At 46.1% G+C, this 15,860-nt stretch overlaps 1 protein-coding gene across 1 annotated transcript; it reads right to left on the reverse strand.

Annotated features, from left to right (window-relative positions):
- Window positions 1-6,242: 6,242 nt before the first annotated feature.
- On the reverse strand, window positions 6,243-7,820 carry LOC308135929 (uncharacterized protein). The gene has a single exon (XM_080504093.1). It carries the CDS (start codon window positions 7,513-7,515, stop codon window positions 6,613-6,615), a length of 903 nt encoding a protein of 300 aa, XP_080360219.1. The 5' UTR covers window positions 7,516-7,820; the 3' UTR covers window positions 6,243-6,612.
- Window positions 7,821-15,860: the final 8,040 nt, after the last annotated feature.

Genomic DNA, 15,860 nt, shown 5'->3' on the forward strand with positions numbered 1-15,860 from the left:
CCTCTTCTTCCTCCTCCTCCTTTTTTGGACTCTCATTGGCCTTCATGCAGAACAGCTGCGGAGAATCAGCCCTGGTGAGTGAAGCATTCGATGCAGGAGCACCTGTGGGTGGTTAAACCCAGCCAGGCACCACGTTTAACACGGCAAAACATTAAACGTATGCACATCGTTCGTCCTCTCTGCGCGCGTGTTGGATTACGCGTTTGAGTGCGTGCGCCTTTACGCGCACAAACATGTCAGTTGTTAAGAAAAAAAAGCGTGGTGGTGCAAAATAATCATTCTCGGATAACGTATTCTGGTTTCTGCGTGCCAGACAGAAGACTCCTGTCCGCAAATGATGCATCACAGTGACACCCGCACTTGAGTATTTTGGTTGTTTTTCCCGGGATTTTAATCATATTTATACAATTAGCGTTACCTGTATCGGCAGAACTGTGCAGTAGAGTTAAAAAAACAATCACCGAAATCATTATGAAATGTTTTTCTCAAGTTGTTACATGTATGCACGAGTGTTTTTGTTTTTGTTTTAATGTCTTTAGTTTTTGTTTTTGCCTTGAAAATGTAGCTACAGTTTGTTATCCAAGATCAGTAGCTGGTTCTCTACCCGGGTTCCCCGGGGAACCCCCTCCCCCCTCTCCTCCCCCTCCTCCCCCCCTCTCTGCCCTGCATGCTTAAGATGTTTACAACATCTGACTTAAGTGAGTGTGTTGTAATCAAGCTGGACCCATTCATTTGAAGGAGATGCTTTGGAGCAGGGAAACATCTAAAACATGCGGGGCAGCTGTCCCCCGGGACCGGGATTGGGAAACTCTGTCCTAGATAGCAGTTCTCCCCTCCAGTTGTATCCTGCTCATTAGACCAATCATGGACGAACTGGAACAGCACCCAAAAATAAAAAATAAAAAAAAACCAGGAGAGGATTAGGAGTCTGGTCAGAAAGAAGTTACCAATCTACCAGATCAGTCAGAGGGTTGGTACCTGGTGACTTGTTGTAACGTGATATGCTCATGATGAAAACAAATTAAAAGCATTAAAGGTGATAAAGTTTCAACAGAAGACCCAAAACAAAATATCACATTACTCTCCAGAAATGCTGTGGATTTACAAGTTAAAAAAAACAACATTATATTTATTTGTAGCTGCTGTTCATGACCTAATTGCCACAATTAATCAGATATTTCCAGAAAACAATACATTATATAAGGGAATATAAATCATGAGCTGTTTCTGCTGGCGGCAGCAAACAAATACAACTATTTATAACAACGATTCTGTCACTGTTAAACGTTAACATGAATAAATAATATCTAATTATTAGGGTTGTTAAGCGCTTCATATATCAGCAACAGTGAACTGTGGCAATATGAAAACAGTGTATTGAGCCAACAATTTGCTATTTAAGTGTTTCTTAATATTCAACAGCAGGGCCACAAACAGCCCAAGTTCATCCACAGTGAGGCTAATCGGTGAAATAGTGCCACAATAACTTTAAAATTCAGACTTTAACATTTTTCTTTGTAGTGGTTCCGGATATATGGAATGAAAAACTCAGAAATGTAGTTAAAAATTCAATGTTTTCTCTGAAATGATCAGCGTTTGACCAGACCGGAGCCTCTTGCGGCCTCATGTTTGACCCCCCCCCCCCCCCCTGATATAAAGAGTTCCCCAGTTAATCAATAAACTTCATGGCGACGTGTCAGAATTTAGTCCTGTTCACATATGCGAAGATGAGAATTCAGCCTATTTATAGGCGTGTCTCCACTTCGTGCTGTCTGGCATGATGTCAGAGCGCAATTTTGTGTTATCGATCACCAATGTTAAACTTTCATACGACGAATTTGGGCAGTTTCTTCTTTTTTTTTTTATTATCTTAATAATGAACTCTAAAGAGGCATTTTCAAGTTCAAGCCTGAAAACCCTAATTTATTAACTTCCCAGATGGATTCCTAATCAGGGTTCACCTTGAGTGTCCCTTCTGATTGATCCCATTAAAGGGAAACTGAGGTTCCAGAGGACATCATCAGTTGACCTGCAAAGACAAAGCCACACCGTCACACATATTCTATTCTCTATAAATTTCCTTCCCGACTATGACAAATCAATAATAATGCTTTATGTTTGCATATGCAAATATTTATTGTAAATTAATCTTGTCTCGCACAAACAACGCTACGCTGTATTTACAGGCAGTGCGATGAAAAAAGCAGCCGAAGACAAAGTCAACCAATGTCACTCCCTTATTGTTTTTGCATGCATAAACACACGAGGCGATTTCACTGGTACCAGCACTTTTCATGGCTAATTAAAATGCAGCCAGATTGACACCGCTCCACTTTTAGTTCCAAAATGACCTCCCGTTGTCAAGGATATGTGGCCGCGCGGTTGTTGTTCTACGTAAGTGCACAAACAATGGTATTCCATTAAAAAAAAAAAAAAAAAAAAAAGTAAAACACCACAATCTTCTTTGTTGTGTTTTAGCATTGTCTTGGCTGCGACAGTTATGTTGCCAGGAATTCATGGATACCAGCGTGAAGCAGCCGGAATCGGTAAGAATGGAGCCTCCTGTGATTGGACGATGGGGGGGAAGGGGGGAGGCGTCATTGTTTACACTGAGACGGAGGACTTGTGCGTTTGTGCACGTGCGATTGAGGGGTTTGTTCTGGTGGTTCGCCATGAACGCAGTCTTGAGTTTGGTCTGAGGTCGTCCTCACGGACAGAGTCGACCCTTCGGATCGGGCGGCGTCCGACACGAAGGCCGCGGGACGAGGCCGGCTCCAATCCGCCCAGACGATCGTACAAGCGTCGAAGAAAACGTCGAGTATTTTAAACAAATTTCCGCGGCGAGTCGCCGCGTTGCTAGCAAACCCGTTTCAAAGTGGTCGCTGCCAGAGTGAGGTTATAAAAACAAAAGTGCATGACGCAACAGCTGACATTTCACTGTATTGTGTATTGTGGACGAGAAGTTTTCATTTAAATTGACTTCAAGTTGAGATTGTAGCCATTTTTTAAATATTTTTTAATAGTAATTGTTCGATTTTTGTGGGAAATATAGGCTTTTTCATCACGCGTACTTCATGCAACAACTTTAGAGTTTAAAGTTAAAGGTTTTTATGGCACTATTTTACCCACTGAATATCCCCCCTGAGGTAAAACGTGTTTGACATCGTCATGTCTCAGATCTATTTATGGGAAATGACTTTGGAGCAGGTGTTGATTTTACGGTGTAATTGGAACGCCACGTTCACAGAACCCCGAAACTATTCTGTTTTGTTCTACATGGAAATGCGTCATCGCTGTTCGGCTAGTGGTGGTGTGTGTGTGTGTGTGTGTGGGTGTATATATATATGTGTGTGTGGATGCAGGGCAAACACGTGTTTTGTACAATTTTCTTCCAGAGTGCCAAAATTGGCACTCCAGGCCAACTTTTAATGAACTCTGCAAAATGTAGCTTTTTAGCCTTTTAAGCTTGGGTTGACTGTTAAAATTAACTGTGCTATTATTTTGAAGGTGTGCATGTATTGGTTTAGATTGGCTGGTCTTATTGGAATGGATGGATGAATGGATGGATGGATGGATGCATTTCCTTCTTCAACCCTACACCTTTACTGGCAGAAACCTTTAGTTCAAGTACTTTAATTACTTTTCACCTTATCCACTTGTTACTGATGCATTTCAGTCAATTTTACAATAAAAAAACCCTTAAGTGAGAGAACCTTGGTAGTTTGGTGAAGTCCAAGGATCATTTGACTGTAGTTTAATCACTTTTGCCTGTACCTGCACCTCATGATTGCCACCTATGTCACCTTTTCTTTTGCCTTCTCTTTTCATTCCGTTCTTTTTAAAAATAAAAAAAGTGATATCATTTGTTCCGGATGTAGCAGCTGCCTCCCAAACTCAGCCGATGACAAAAAAAACATGCCATTGCACCTAATAATATGGCGTGTCGGGCCTTTTTTTTTTTTTTTTCTTTTCTTTTTTCTATCCTGTAACCTTTCACCGCCTCACTTTTATCACACGGTCTCAAAGGAAGGCTCACAAAAGCCGTGACATTACACTGATTGCTTGACAGGAAGTGCCACCAAATTGATGCCAGCGCGGGATCAAAAGACTCCATATTTAGGCCTCAAAGGTTATGACAGTCATCTGGTGTTTCAGTGACTCACTGCTGCTGAATTTTCAACAATATCCTGAGTTACCGGAGAGGCGATATTGACATTTCATTGTGGCTGAGCACCACCAGCAGAGAGAGGGGGGGGGGAAACAACAACAAAAAAAGCCGCTGGCCTTCTGCAAATCCATTTTCCTTCATATCTTCTCCTGCAGAGACGGTTTATATCAGTTAAATGTTACAATGATGAGCTAAATGACACTTTGTAATTGACGTAAGTGGCAGGATAATGCTTTGTCAATAAATGCCAATCACCTCACCCTGTGCGCGGAGTCTCGGTGTGACTGAATAAATCACGCAACTTAAACTGCACTCCAAAGAAATACTTATTAAGCCTCTCCTCATGTGGCTGCCAGACAACGGCGGGTTTTGTCATTTAATTCCATTGTGATTATCCCGTGCCTTGATTGTCAAAAAGCTCAATACGAGATTGATTAGCTGTCCTTCATTATGGGAAGTCACTGGCTGCCGGCGACGCTAAACTGTTTCCGAAGCCTCGGCTTATGAATGCAAAACACCTTTGAATGAAGAACACGGGCGCCAATCTGCCCTCGCCCCGTTGTTATTTTTTTATTTTTTTATTTAGTTTATTTTTTTGCAGCGTTGCCTCATTATAAAGTGAAGTTATTGGAGCACATAGCAATTAAATAGGATCAGAAAATCCCACGAAGCCCAGCGACTGCAGTCATGTGTGATCCCCCGTGTGCCGCTCGCCACCAACTCGGTGTCGCCGACTGCTGTGAAGCTGATTGCCAAACTGCAAAGATTGACTTTAATTTGTTGTAACAGTGGCATTGTGTGCTTCTTTTTTTTTTTTTTTTTTTTGCAATTCATAAGAGGGTCCTTCATTGTACTCTACGCACTCGATCACACACTTCTAGCAGGCGTACGGCTGCCTTTTTAATATATTGAATCTTTTTATATTCCACAAAAAAAACCACATTTCAGCTGACTTACATGAAAGCAGCATCTGTCATTGTGCTTTATTTCACCAACACATCCCATGATCACGCTCTGGGACAGAGAGTCTTTCAGCCCCGTCATGAATGCATGGCTTGTGGCGCGTCGGTGGTTAATGTGAACTGATGCAGTGACTTCTACTGACCAACAGGGGTCACTTGTTTTGTCTTTATCTGAAACCTTTTTTCCACCCTCGCCGTCACTGCTGAAGTCTGACCTTTGTGTCAACTTGGCTGTCAGAAAATTCAGCCCCCTCGTCGTATAACTCGATACTCATCGGGTCATAAAAGTGCTGCATTATTGATCCTCGAGACTACGGCGATTCTTTACGAGCGACTTAATGATAGTTGTAGGATTAGTGGCTGTTATCTTGAATGACATAATTAAAAAGCAGCCGGGATCACTTGTAATCCAGATTGAATCAGCGAGCGGAGGAGAGAGACTGTAACCGCGTCGGATCTTATATTTTCACAAAAGATGGAGTCGGTCACGTTTACGCTGCCAAGAGTCTGACTCAAAACAACACTTTTGCAAAATGTAAATGTTAAAGAGTGACACGTTCTGTCACTAAGGTTTGCGAAATAGTCTGCGTGCCGAGGTGCTTGATTTTATACACCTGCGGCCGTAGAAGTGATTGGAACACCTGGATTCAATGATTTGGACACTTGAGCAAATGCTTTTGGCAATATAGTGCATATTGATGCAACCCGTGAATTGGTCACCTCCAGTATCTGTAAATCTGCTTTAATCCTTCACTGTAACACTGATTTGCCCTCGTAGAGGTTAAAACAAGGTACAAGAAGAAAATACTGATGTCTGTCTTTGGATTTGTAAAGTCGAGGTTTTTTTTTTCCTTATGTTCCTGCTCTGAACTGCTTCCACCAAACAAACTAGTGACCATGAGCTCTGGAAGCGTATGTTTATTCATCATTTCAAAATAGTGTAATTCCTCCAGATATCACCAATCACATCATGCAACCTGTGTTGTCTTCGCTTCAGAACACCACAAAAGCAACCCGGGAGGACGAGCCGCTCTGTTCTAATGAAGCGGAACGACGTTCAGTCAAACGCACCCGGCCCCCTGTTCGACTCCGTTTGATTAATTTTGCAGACGTTCAAACCTCTGCTGACCTCCGTGACCCCGACTCGCCCTCACACCCCGTCAAACTGACCAGCAACCAGCCGAGCAACCCACAACAAACGTTGAGACATGACACAGCGCTCGTCAGCTGTTTATTTATACCCAAACTATTACGTGACATAAAAAAAAGGAAATGTATTTGTCAAGCCGGAGAAATCCCGGCGTGATTAAAGCATCCTTCGTCTTGAGTCACGGCCTTTTGGCAGGCGCTTTGAGGTAACGTCAGACGTGCCAAGGGTCAGATTTGTGCCAAAACATCCCCTGGTGGCATATAAACGCACCCGCACACACACACACACACACACACACACGCTCTAACATACACACACGTGGCGGCAGCTCCTCATGTGGGCTTGAGGTAGTTGTATAGAGCGCTGAGTCCTCCTTGCAGGACCTCCTGGATGGGCTTCAGGAGCGGGTTGTTGATGATGTGCAGTCCCTTGTCCAGCGGGTGGCAGGCCAAGCGCCTCAGTCCGCTCAGGAGGTACATCTCCACCGGGACGTTCTGCAGGTGGTTGAAATCCACGTTCAGGAGCTCCAGGGACTCCAGGGAGCACAGGGTCTTGGGCAGCGTGTGGATGCTGTTGCCCTCCACGATCAGGATCTTCAGGTTCACCAGGTCCTGGATCTGGTCGGCGATGGTCTCCAGCCGGTTGCAGGCCAGGTGGAGGAAGACCAGGCCCCTCATGCTGTACACGCAGGCGGGGATGTGGGCGATGCGGTTGTGGCTGAGGTTGAGTTTGGTCAGGCCGTGCATGGCGGCCAGGCTGCCGGGCAGGCCGGTGATCTGGTTGTTGGCCAGGCTGAGCACCTCCAGGCCGCTGCAGGAGCCCAGCTCCTCGGGCACCTCGCTCAGCCGGTTGCGGCAGGCGAAGAGGACGCGCAGCTTCTTCAGCCGGCCGATCTCCGGCGGCAGGCTGGACAAGTTGTTGCCCCACAGGTTGAGGATCACCAGGTTGTCCAGGGCGCCGAGGGCGGGCGGCAGGGAGCGCAGGCAGTTCATGGACAAGTTGAGCTTCTGGAGCTCCCGCAGCTCCCACAGCTCGGAGGGGGTTTCGTCCAGCCCCCGCATGGCCATGCTGAGGGTGCTGTAGCCAAAGTGCACCGTGGCGTGCTTGCGGATCCGCTCGGCGGCGGAGGACACGTTGGGCTGGTCGTCCCTGGTCGCGCCCTTCCTCCCGGGACTCGCGCTCACCTCACTCGACTCCTTGTCGCTGGACACGCTGCGGGATTGCCTCCCACCCATCGTCCTCGCGGCGCCCGCCGACTCTGTCGCTTATTAACAAGATGTCAGCATGCGGTCGGCCGGCTCGCCAACTCTCGCAGCGCCGAGGGGATTGACGGGGATAGTCGCTTCCCGTGGATCTCCGGGATTCTGGACCGAGCCACGCGGGACATGGCCGGCTCCGGTGGCATTACGGCGTCTGGCCGCTGCTTGAAACTCCTGATGTTTGGCAGCAGGTCAACGCTGAATCCCGGCTCGGCTTCTCTCCCCCGAGCTGCCGGCTGCCTGTAAGCGAGCACTCGTGTTGTGCGCCTCACAGTCCCAGCCGCCTGTCTTACTGGATTTCATTCCCCAGCTGGTCCTGTCACTTTTCACGTCCACAGATAGCACCGCGCTCCCCACCCACCGCCGCGGGCCGGGACCGGGGATAGGATGCTGCGCGAGTTCAATCAGCTGAGGTCACTTGCCATGATCTCACACACAACACAGGGGGAAATAAATGCTCGCCGCACATGCGCCGCGCACGTTTTTAGTTTTCGTTACGGCTCCAGCTGCTGTTTTTTTTTTTTGTTTTGTTTTTTTAAATGATTGTGATTTAACATACCTTCCCTCTGGCCGGAGCTCGTTCCCGAGTCGCAACTTAAATATGGCACCGAGCTGGCAGCCGTTGGAAAAAAACAAAAACAAAAGAAAAGAAAAAACAAAACACTGAATCATCTCTTTAAAAAGGAACAGTTCTTAGAGGTATTATGCGATGATGCGAACTGGTTTAGTCTCAAGTGCAAAAGGACACGGAACATTCCCGCGAGTTCCTAGAAAACTCCACCGCTGCTCGAACTCCCAGTCACGCCCCGGAGGGGAGACGTCTTCACGAAGAACAATGTACTGTAGCGCATTTACATTTTGGAATTTGTCTTTCCCCGAAGCTACTAACACACCGATGTAGAAAAGTTTCTCATGCTTTTTTTTTTCTTCTTTTTTTTTCACCCCCAATGAGCTTTTTAAGCAACTTCCTGACATAAAGCCTCATAAAGCCATTTGTTCCACTTCTCTTTCTCAAACGTCAAACAGAACCTCCTCCATTAAAAAAAAAAAGGCCTCTTTATTTAACTCTGTTAATTTGTGTGAATAGCGTCTGCGTGTGCCGAATCAGCTCCGAGTCATGGAGCCGCGCCGCCGTCCCAACATGCCTCTGGCGACACTGACGCCGCGCCGCCCGCACTGTGAAAGCCGCCCGTCCGTCACAAAGCCGCTGTGGTGGGAGTAAACGACGAGCAGATACGGTCCATTGTTGCTGCACTCCAGCGCAGCTTTCAGGAATCTGCATATCATTCAGTATTTATACGTCTGCCGCCGCGGAGCTGCTGTCGTGCTTCGATTTCTCGCTTCGCGTTTGACGGCAGCTTGTGTAACTTTTCAAGTTTTTCCCCAAACGCTGATTTTTCAACCTAAAAGATGAAGTTAATGACATTTTACAGACAAAGTAAAGTTAGTTTTTTTTTTTTTTTATTGCGGGGCATTTATGCGTTATAGCGGATTTGAATGTTGCACCATCAAGACGAAATGCAGACAGATTGGCCTCCTGCTGTGAACAAATTATCTTTTTCAACCCAGATTGCCATCCTGTCTCAAAGAGAATTTCTATATCGCGCAACACCGTGCAACCACTTATCACGCACGTGTAAACCCGTTCATCCACCACTTTATGTAACTCGGGGAACGTTCACACATGCAGAGACGCTGAAAACGATGCAGTTTTCATGTTGGGCCACGTTGTCATGTTGTCATGTTTTTTTTATTCTTTATGAGTTTTTATATTTTAACACAATAGAACATTGTAGAACAGGGAGTGACCAGTAGATAACAATTATTTCTCAATTAAAGAAAAGATATCAACAATAAAGATGAGAGAGAAAAAAAGAAAGACTAACTATAGTTTACATTTTGAGTATGTAATTAGGCCTTTTTGCACCCACTTGCCCCTTTTTTGCTCTATTTTAACTACTTAGTTAAGTTATTCTCTTATTTTTACTCCATTTTAATTGCATTTAATTTAACTTTGCCATTATTATTACTTTGAGACGTCCGTCTCTCTCTCTCTCTCTCATATACATGTTTTTTTCAACCCTGTTGAATATAATGCAAGTTGTTGACATTGCATCTCTAAGTGCTCAACATTGACCTTCAGTCAACAGTGTCTGCGCCTTTATGAAAGCTCGGGTCGGGCCGATCTCAGCTTGAAGAGCCGTCTTGTCTCGTCACGTCCTTGAGGAAGCGTCACTCCGGTCCCCGAACAGGTTATATAAATGTCCGAGGCGCTAACGTGAGCTTGAGCTCCATCGACTCTCCCTCGACAGCCTTTGCCGAGTCCGACCGATACTCGAAGCGTCCTTAGTCATCACTCCTCTCCCAGTCCAGCAATCAAGGAACCGGGATGACAGTTAGCAGTGATCTCCAGCTCGGGGACTCGGGGACTCGCTGGCTCCGCTCGGGCGCCGCCACATCAGCACTTATGACTGACAGGCTCAACCATGTGTTTGCTGAATTGGACAACGGAGGTGTTGAGGTGGATTGCCCATTCAGACAGCTGCTTGTGCAGCACATCTCATCTGGAGGATTTTATCTTATTTTATTGTATTTTTTTCTAAAAGGAAGCGTTAAGATTTTTTTTTTTTTTTTTATAGAAACCGCCTGACTGGTGGATTTCTTCTGCGTTGCAACACTCGCACGCCAAACACTCCATCACAAAGTCTTTAAACAGCCCTCAGTTGTTCTGAGGAGACTCACACCGCTGATCCTGTGTATATGTGCACCACGGCTAATTTCACAAAACAGCAGGATCGCTTTATCCCGCCATCCTCTATTTACATGAAAAATGACACCTCAGCTGTAACCGCCGGAGCGTCACTCCCCCCCCCCCCCATGTGCAAACAACATCCCGGAGTGGCAACATGGGGGCTCGGAGCACATGCTGTCAAATATGCGGTAAAAGCTTGGCCTCATATGCATATCGCTCATTATGGGTTAACTGCGGCGTCGCAATACGTGGAAAAGCGCCGTAATGGATGTACAGATGGAAGGAGGGGGTGGCTTCCATGGACAGAGGGGGGGGGACGGCGCTCGTTTCCCGCCGCGGAGAAATACCTCTCCATCACGGAACATTTCGTGATATTTCTGGTCGGGACAGATTTTCCATTAAATGCTTCTTCTTCTTCTTTTTTCTTCTTTTCTGTCGCCCAACAAGTCGGTCCTTTTTGAAACCAGAAGAAGCAGATGTGTGGAAACACGCTTGCGATTTGAATGACGCCAAAAATGGGATTTTGTACCATTGCTGTTGCCTTCACGCGCCACCTTAATACGGAGTCCCATTAGCGCCAAATGAGGATGAGTTATTCACTCTCAACCCAAGTCCTCGGGGTGACAAAAATGATCTCATTTGAGAAAGCTCATCTGGTTCTGTGGCACAATAATGACTCTGGATGAGCTACCTTTAGAGACTCCACTTCAAGATATATACCATTATTACTTGTTCATTACTGTGGAGGCTTCTGGCGATGACAGATGATATATGGGGCCCCCAGTGCTCCAGAATCTGCCGTCGGTGTCCCCGTCCTGTTGGATTGTACGGAGCACCTGCCAAGACCTGAGGCTTTTTTTCCCCGAGTCTATAATCGCAGACACATAATTCCCCCGAAGCCGGCGCTCCTACTGAAGGATATGTTCCCTCTTTAGACGGAATGCGAGACGAGATCGAGACGGAGAGACAAGAGATGTGCATTCGGCGAGCTTTTTCCGGTTTAAAAAAAAAAAAAAAAAAAAAAATTAGCACCATGAAATGGAAGAGAGCACAGGAACAGGAGGGGATGCCGAGCCACCTGAGCTGATAATCGTCTATTATTCAGCAGGTGCAGATGTGAATATTCACACCACTGGACACTTTCCATTTGAGCACATGTAATCCCTCCTTCCATCCCCCCCCCCCCCCCCCCCCCCCCAGATAATGGAATCTGTGGAGGTGGCCGTGCATTTTTTTTTTTTTTTTTTTTGTCAAAAATTGAGGAATATGTCACACGTTGGAATTGCCATCTGGAAATTGGCTCCAACGCCACTTTTGCCCAAAAAACCTCCAGGTGACACAAAGAATCTACTCAACAAATTAAACAAGGAGGAAATTCGCGGCGTGTCGAAGCTCGGGGGGCCACAAAACATTTTTTTTCATTTCGGCGTCTCGAAGGTCGGAAGCGTGGATTCAACACGTTCACGTGCACTTTTCGAAAAACACAGCCGGAAACGCAAACCCACCAACCCCCCTCCCCCCCCCCACAGCCGCTCTTGCATCTCCTCAGAATATTTTTTTTTTTCCCGCTTCCTCCTCATCGCCACCCTTAAGTCAGACGTTATGCGCCGAGCCGTCCCGTAATCGCGCGATCGCGTAATCCCCCCCTCCCCGGGCCACACGCCAGGTATCTGTGGTTAGACGTGTCGCGAAGCAGCCAGATTTATCTCGAGATAAACTGGGACAATATGATGAATAGATAATAGAGGCCCCCAGGGGGAGGGTGGTGGTGGGAGGGGGGGCTATCCGGGTTAACTTCCACCACATAAAGGTAGCATTTGTAATGATGGCTGGAATCAAGGGGTTGGGGTAGGGAGGGGGGGGGGGGGCGAAGCCAAGCGGGCTCCATAGTGTCCAAATCAGTTGTGCAAATTTGCCGACGCAGCAGACGAGGAGAACAAACCAACTGTGGCTGTGACAACAACAAGCGAGGTGATGAAGCACCGCGGAAGAGCCTTTTCTGGGTCTCACCTGCTCACTGCTGTTGGCTACAGAGTGCTAAAGAAGTTTTTTTTTTTTTTTTTTTAAACCAAAGAAAATGTACAGTTTGAAGTCAATAATAACCGTGTAATAACTCTCTTTAAGCTCAGCCGAGCCAAAGTGAGTGGTGGTAGCCCTCATCTATTCTATACTTGTGGTATATTCAGGCCAGCATGAGACTTTACTCAGTCGCCCCCGTGATGCAATTCAGAGGCCACCTTGTGGTAAATCCTCAGCAAAGCACCTCCAGCTGCTGTGGAAAATATGAGGTCTGGTTAATAATAATGAGCCACGACCCCTTTTCAACCCACTTTGTCTAACTTGCTGGTCACGCAGAGCTGGAGGCCGACAGCACGGAACAACAGGCCTGAACTGAACTGAAATGTGTTCCATACAGACAAATTTTGTATTTTTAAAAGCTTTTTCTAAGTTGCGATACAGAGTTTATGTGATGAAAATGTCTATTTCAGCAAAATCAACACAAAAAAAACCAGCAATTGACTACAATCTCGACATAAAACCAATTTTTATAGTGCAAAATACACTGAAATGTCCCAAATTTCTCCTATTGCTGCTGCATAAAACACGTTTTTACAAACTCCCTCTGATCGCAATGAGGGAGCTTGCATTCATGGCAGTTGTTTTCTTTTTTAAATCTTTGTTTTCACAACTTGCTCGGTGGTTTGGCCGGATTGGAGCGTCTCTTAGACAATTTTCTTATGTTTGATACCCCTGATCTACAATCACTAGCATATATCGACACATACTGCCAATTTATAGTTAATTTAAAAAAAAAACACGCGTCTTTCTTCAAATGTATGTCGAAACAAGAGAAAAACTGTTGCTATCGTTCGCTAGCTATCTTTCTTTGTTTGCGTGACCCACAACAATAAACCCAGTAATAAATTAAAAATAATAATACAGTGAAATTTACACAGACACCAAAGACAAATAATATTTTCAGTGTGGGAGTGTTTTGTAATAAAAGGTTGACATTAAAGTAAAATTAAAACCTCAAAGTGAGCTTCGGCTGTTTCATATGGAGCGAGTTTGAATAGTTATTATGACAGCGAACACGACGCCAATGAGCACGGACACAAATTCGCTCATTGTTATTACTTTTGAACTTCAAATCTGTTTCGGAGCTCATTTGACATCAATTTTTAATCATATCTCCAGCTGATCTTGGTGCCACAGTCAGACTCTCCACTGGCTGAAGCTATAAAACGACACCAGCTGCGACGCGCGTTTGTAGACGGGAGAGCAAACTGGAGCCGAAAGACGGGAGACGTTTATAAAAACGTCTTATTTCTCGTGGAGCGCTTGGCGAGTGTACGCCGCCCTCTTCAGCCAGGCTCTTGCAGCCGTGCACGAAAAAAAAAAAACAAACTCATCATCATACAGAGTTCTCGTTTTTTTTTTTTTTTTTTTGACCACAAGCGACGGCGCAAAAGGTCCCAGAGCTGATGATTTTCCTGTTCACGCCACCAGAACTTGAAACAATCGGATCTGACAAGCTCTGTTCTGGAAATTAGGATGCCTGCCAGACCGCCATTGCCAGCGAGCCATAAATGTTTCATGTGGTGCTGATATGGTAATCATTGGATCCCTACAATGACACCTTGTGAGAGTTGGATAACGATGGCTGTCTTTCAGGCCTGTGTGACTCTGGACACAGTCCAACAGCTGAGGCACAGCCTGAAGTCTGGGGGGGGGGGGGGGTTGGGGGAGCCCCCGCTGCATCCAAACGCCTGATTAAAAAAAAAACTAAAAAAGTCTGCATAAAAATGGACAAAGTAAAAGTTCACCTTGGATATATGGCGAGTAACGCAACACGAATGCTTCGACTTAAATGTGTATTGGAGGGTTTGTTGTTGTTGTTGTTTGGTGGTGGGGGTGGGAGGGGGTGGGGGGGTTGCGAGGGGGTCCAGGTGCCCGTCGGTGGCACAGGCCCAGCTGGAGGATGTGGCTGACTGGCGCTCTGGCTGGCATACTAACAGAGCCAGGGGTGCTTTCAGCAGTGAGTTGAAAGAGCCTGGCACACCCCGGGTCCACAAACACAAACTCCAGCTGCATGTCCGCTCGCTTCACGCTGCGCAACCTAAAGTCATATATACCTTCTTTTTTCTTTCTTTTTTTTTTTGCATTTGCATTTGCATTTGCCTGCTTGTGACTATTCAACAGCTCCACTCTCCCTCCGAACAGACTAAACGCCGGCGTGAAAAAAAGAGAATTTTTCCAGGATCACGAGGGATGAAGCAACAAAAGGGCCCAACGTGTCCAAAACAGCTTATTGTATTACGCCTCTCCGGCGTGTATAAGCCCTTTATTAACGTGAAACAATCTTGTCAGACACCTGTTGCTCACGCTGGGGGTATTTATTGTTGGCCTAAGTCAGCAACACCGTAATCCCCGGCTAGAACATGGCTGCATTACCACTCTGACCTATTCTTGGTCATCATAATTTCCTGAGTATGTGTGTGTGTGTGTGTGTGTGTGTTTCCTCTCTTGACTGAGAGGCAGGGAAAGTGACAGTGTGTGTGTGTGTGTGTGTGTCCAGTGATTGCAGGCACCAGTTTCTCCCGACACCCAATGTCATGCAGAACAAATCGCCTCTTGCTGACACCAGTGATTTCTTGTCTCCGCCGCTGAGAAGTGTGTGTGGAGGCAAAACAGTTGGGTCTTTACTGACGGGGAGTTGGACATTTCTGTGATTAAGTAGTAATGGCCCGGGACGTGACAGGGGAAACGGGGGGATTTCATCGCTCCGCAGGGCAAGGAGAAGAAAAAAAACACAAAAAAAACTGCACAGCCCAGGGCTTGTCTGCTATTCCTGGTTGAGGAAATATAATTATTTCAAGAGGTTTGCTCAGCAAACTCACGAAAAGTGGTTGTTTTTTGGGGTTTTTTTTTACAGCCTCGGTCTATAAAATGTAGCTTCACAGCTGGCAGCATGTTTGTACAGAGGAGTGATTGGCGTATAGAAGTAAGATCAGAGTTGGAAATCAAACGGGGCTGACGTGGTCTCACCACCTTCACCACGCCTGCTTTGAATTCCAGCGTCTGCACGTGCGCTCCACCCGCTAATCGCGTTCCCGCGCTGGCCGTTGCGTGCCTGCGGTTTGGTTTAAAGTCTCAGTTATATTAGGAACTGGTTAATTCTAGTGGCCTCAATGGAGCACAAGTATTGTACTCGGATAATCACGGGCGTGTGGGTTTCTGATTTTGTGTTGGGAGGTTTTCGAGGTGTCGCGCGTCACCGGCTTCAGTCTCGGCTTGAACAACAGCAGCGAATGAAAAGAGATTGGCGAAGAACAATAATTAGAAGGTGATGTTTCCAGGGAAATATAAATCTTACAGATGATAGCTCTGTGGTGCCCCTGGAGGTGCCAGTGTGAGCTATAAATGATACTATGGGGACACCTGCTGGCCAATGTGTGCAACTGTCACTGCTCGTAAAAAAAAAAAATTATAAAAAGTAAAATATTACAATAAAAAGCAGAAACTGTATTGGAACTACGGTAGTAAATAAAACGGTAACTCCATTACT

Source organism: Blennius ocellaris, assembly GCF_963422515.1.
Source record: "Blennius ocellaris genome assembly, chromosome: 10".
Classification (NCBI taxonomy): domain Eukaryota; kingdom Metazoa; phylum Chordata; class Actinopteri; order Blenniiformes; family Blenniidae; genus Blennius; species Blennius ocellaris.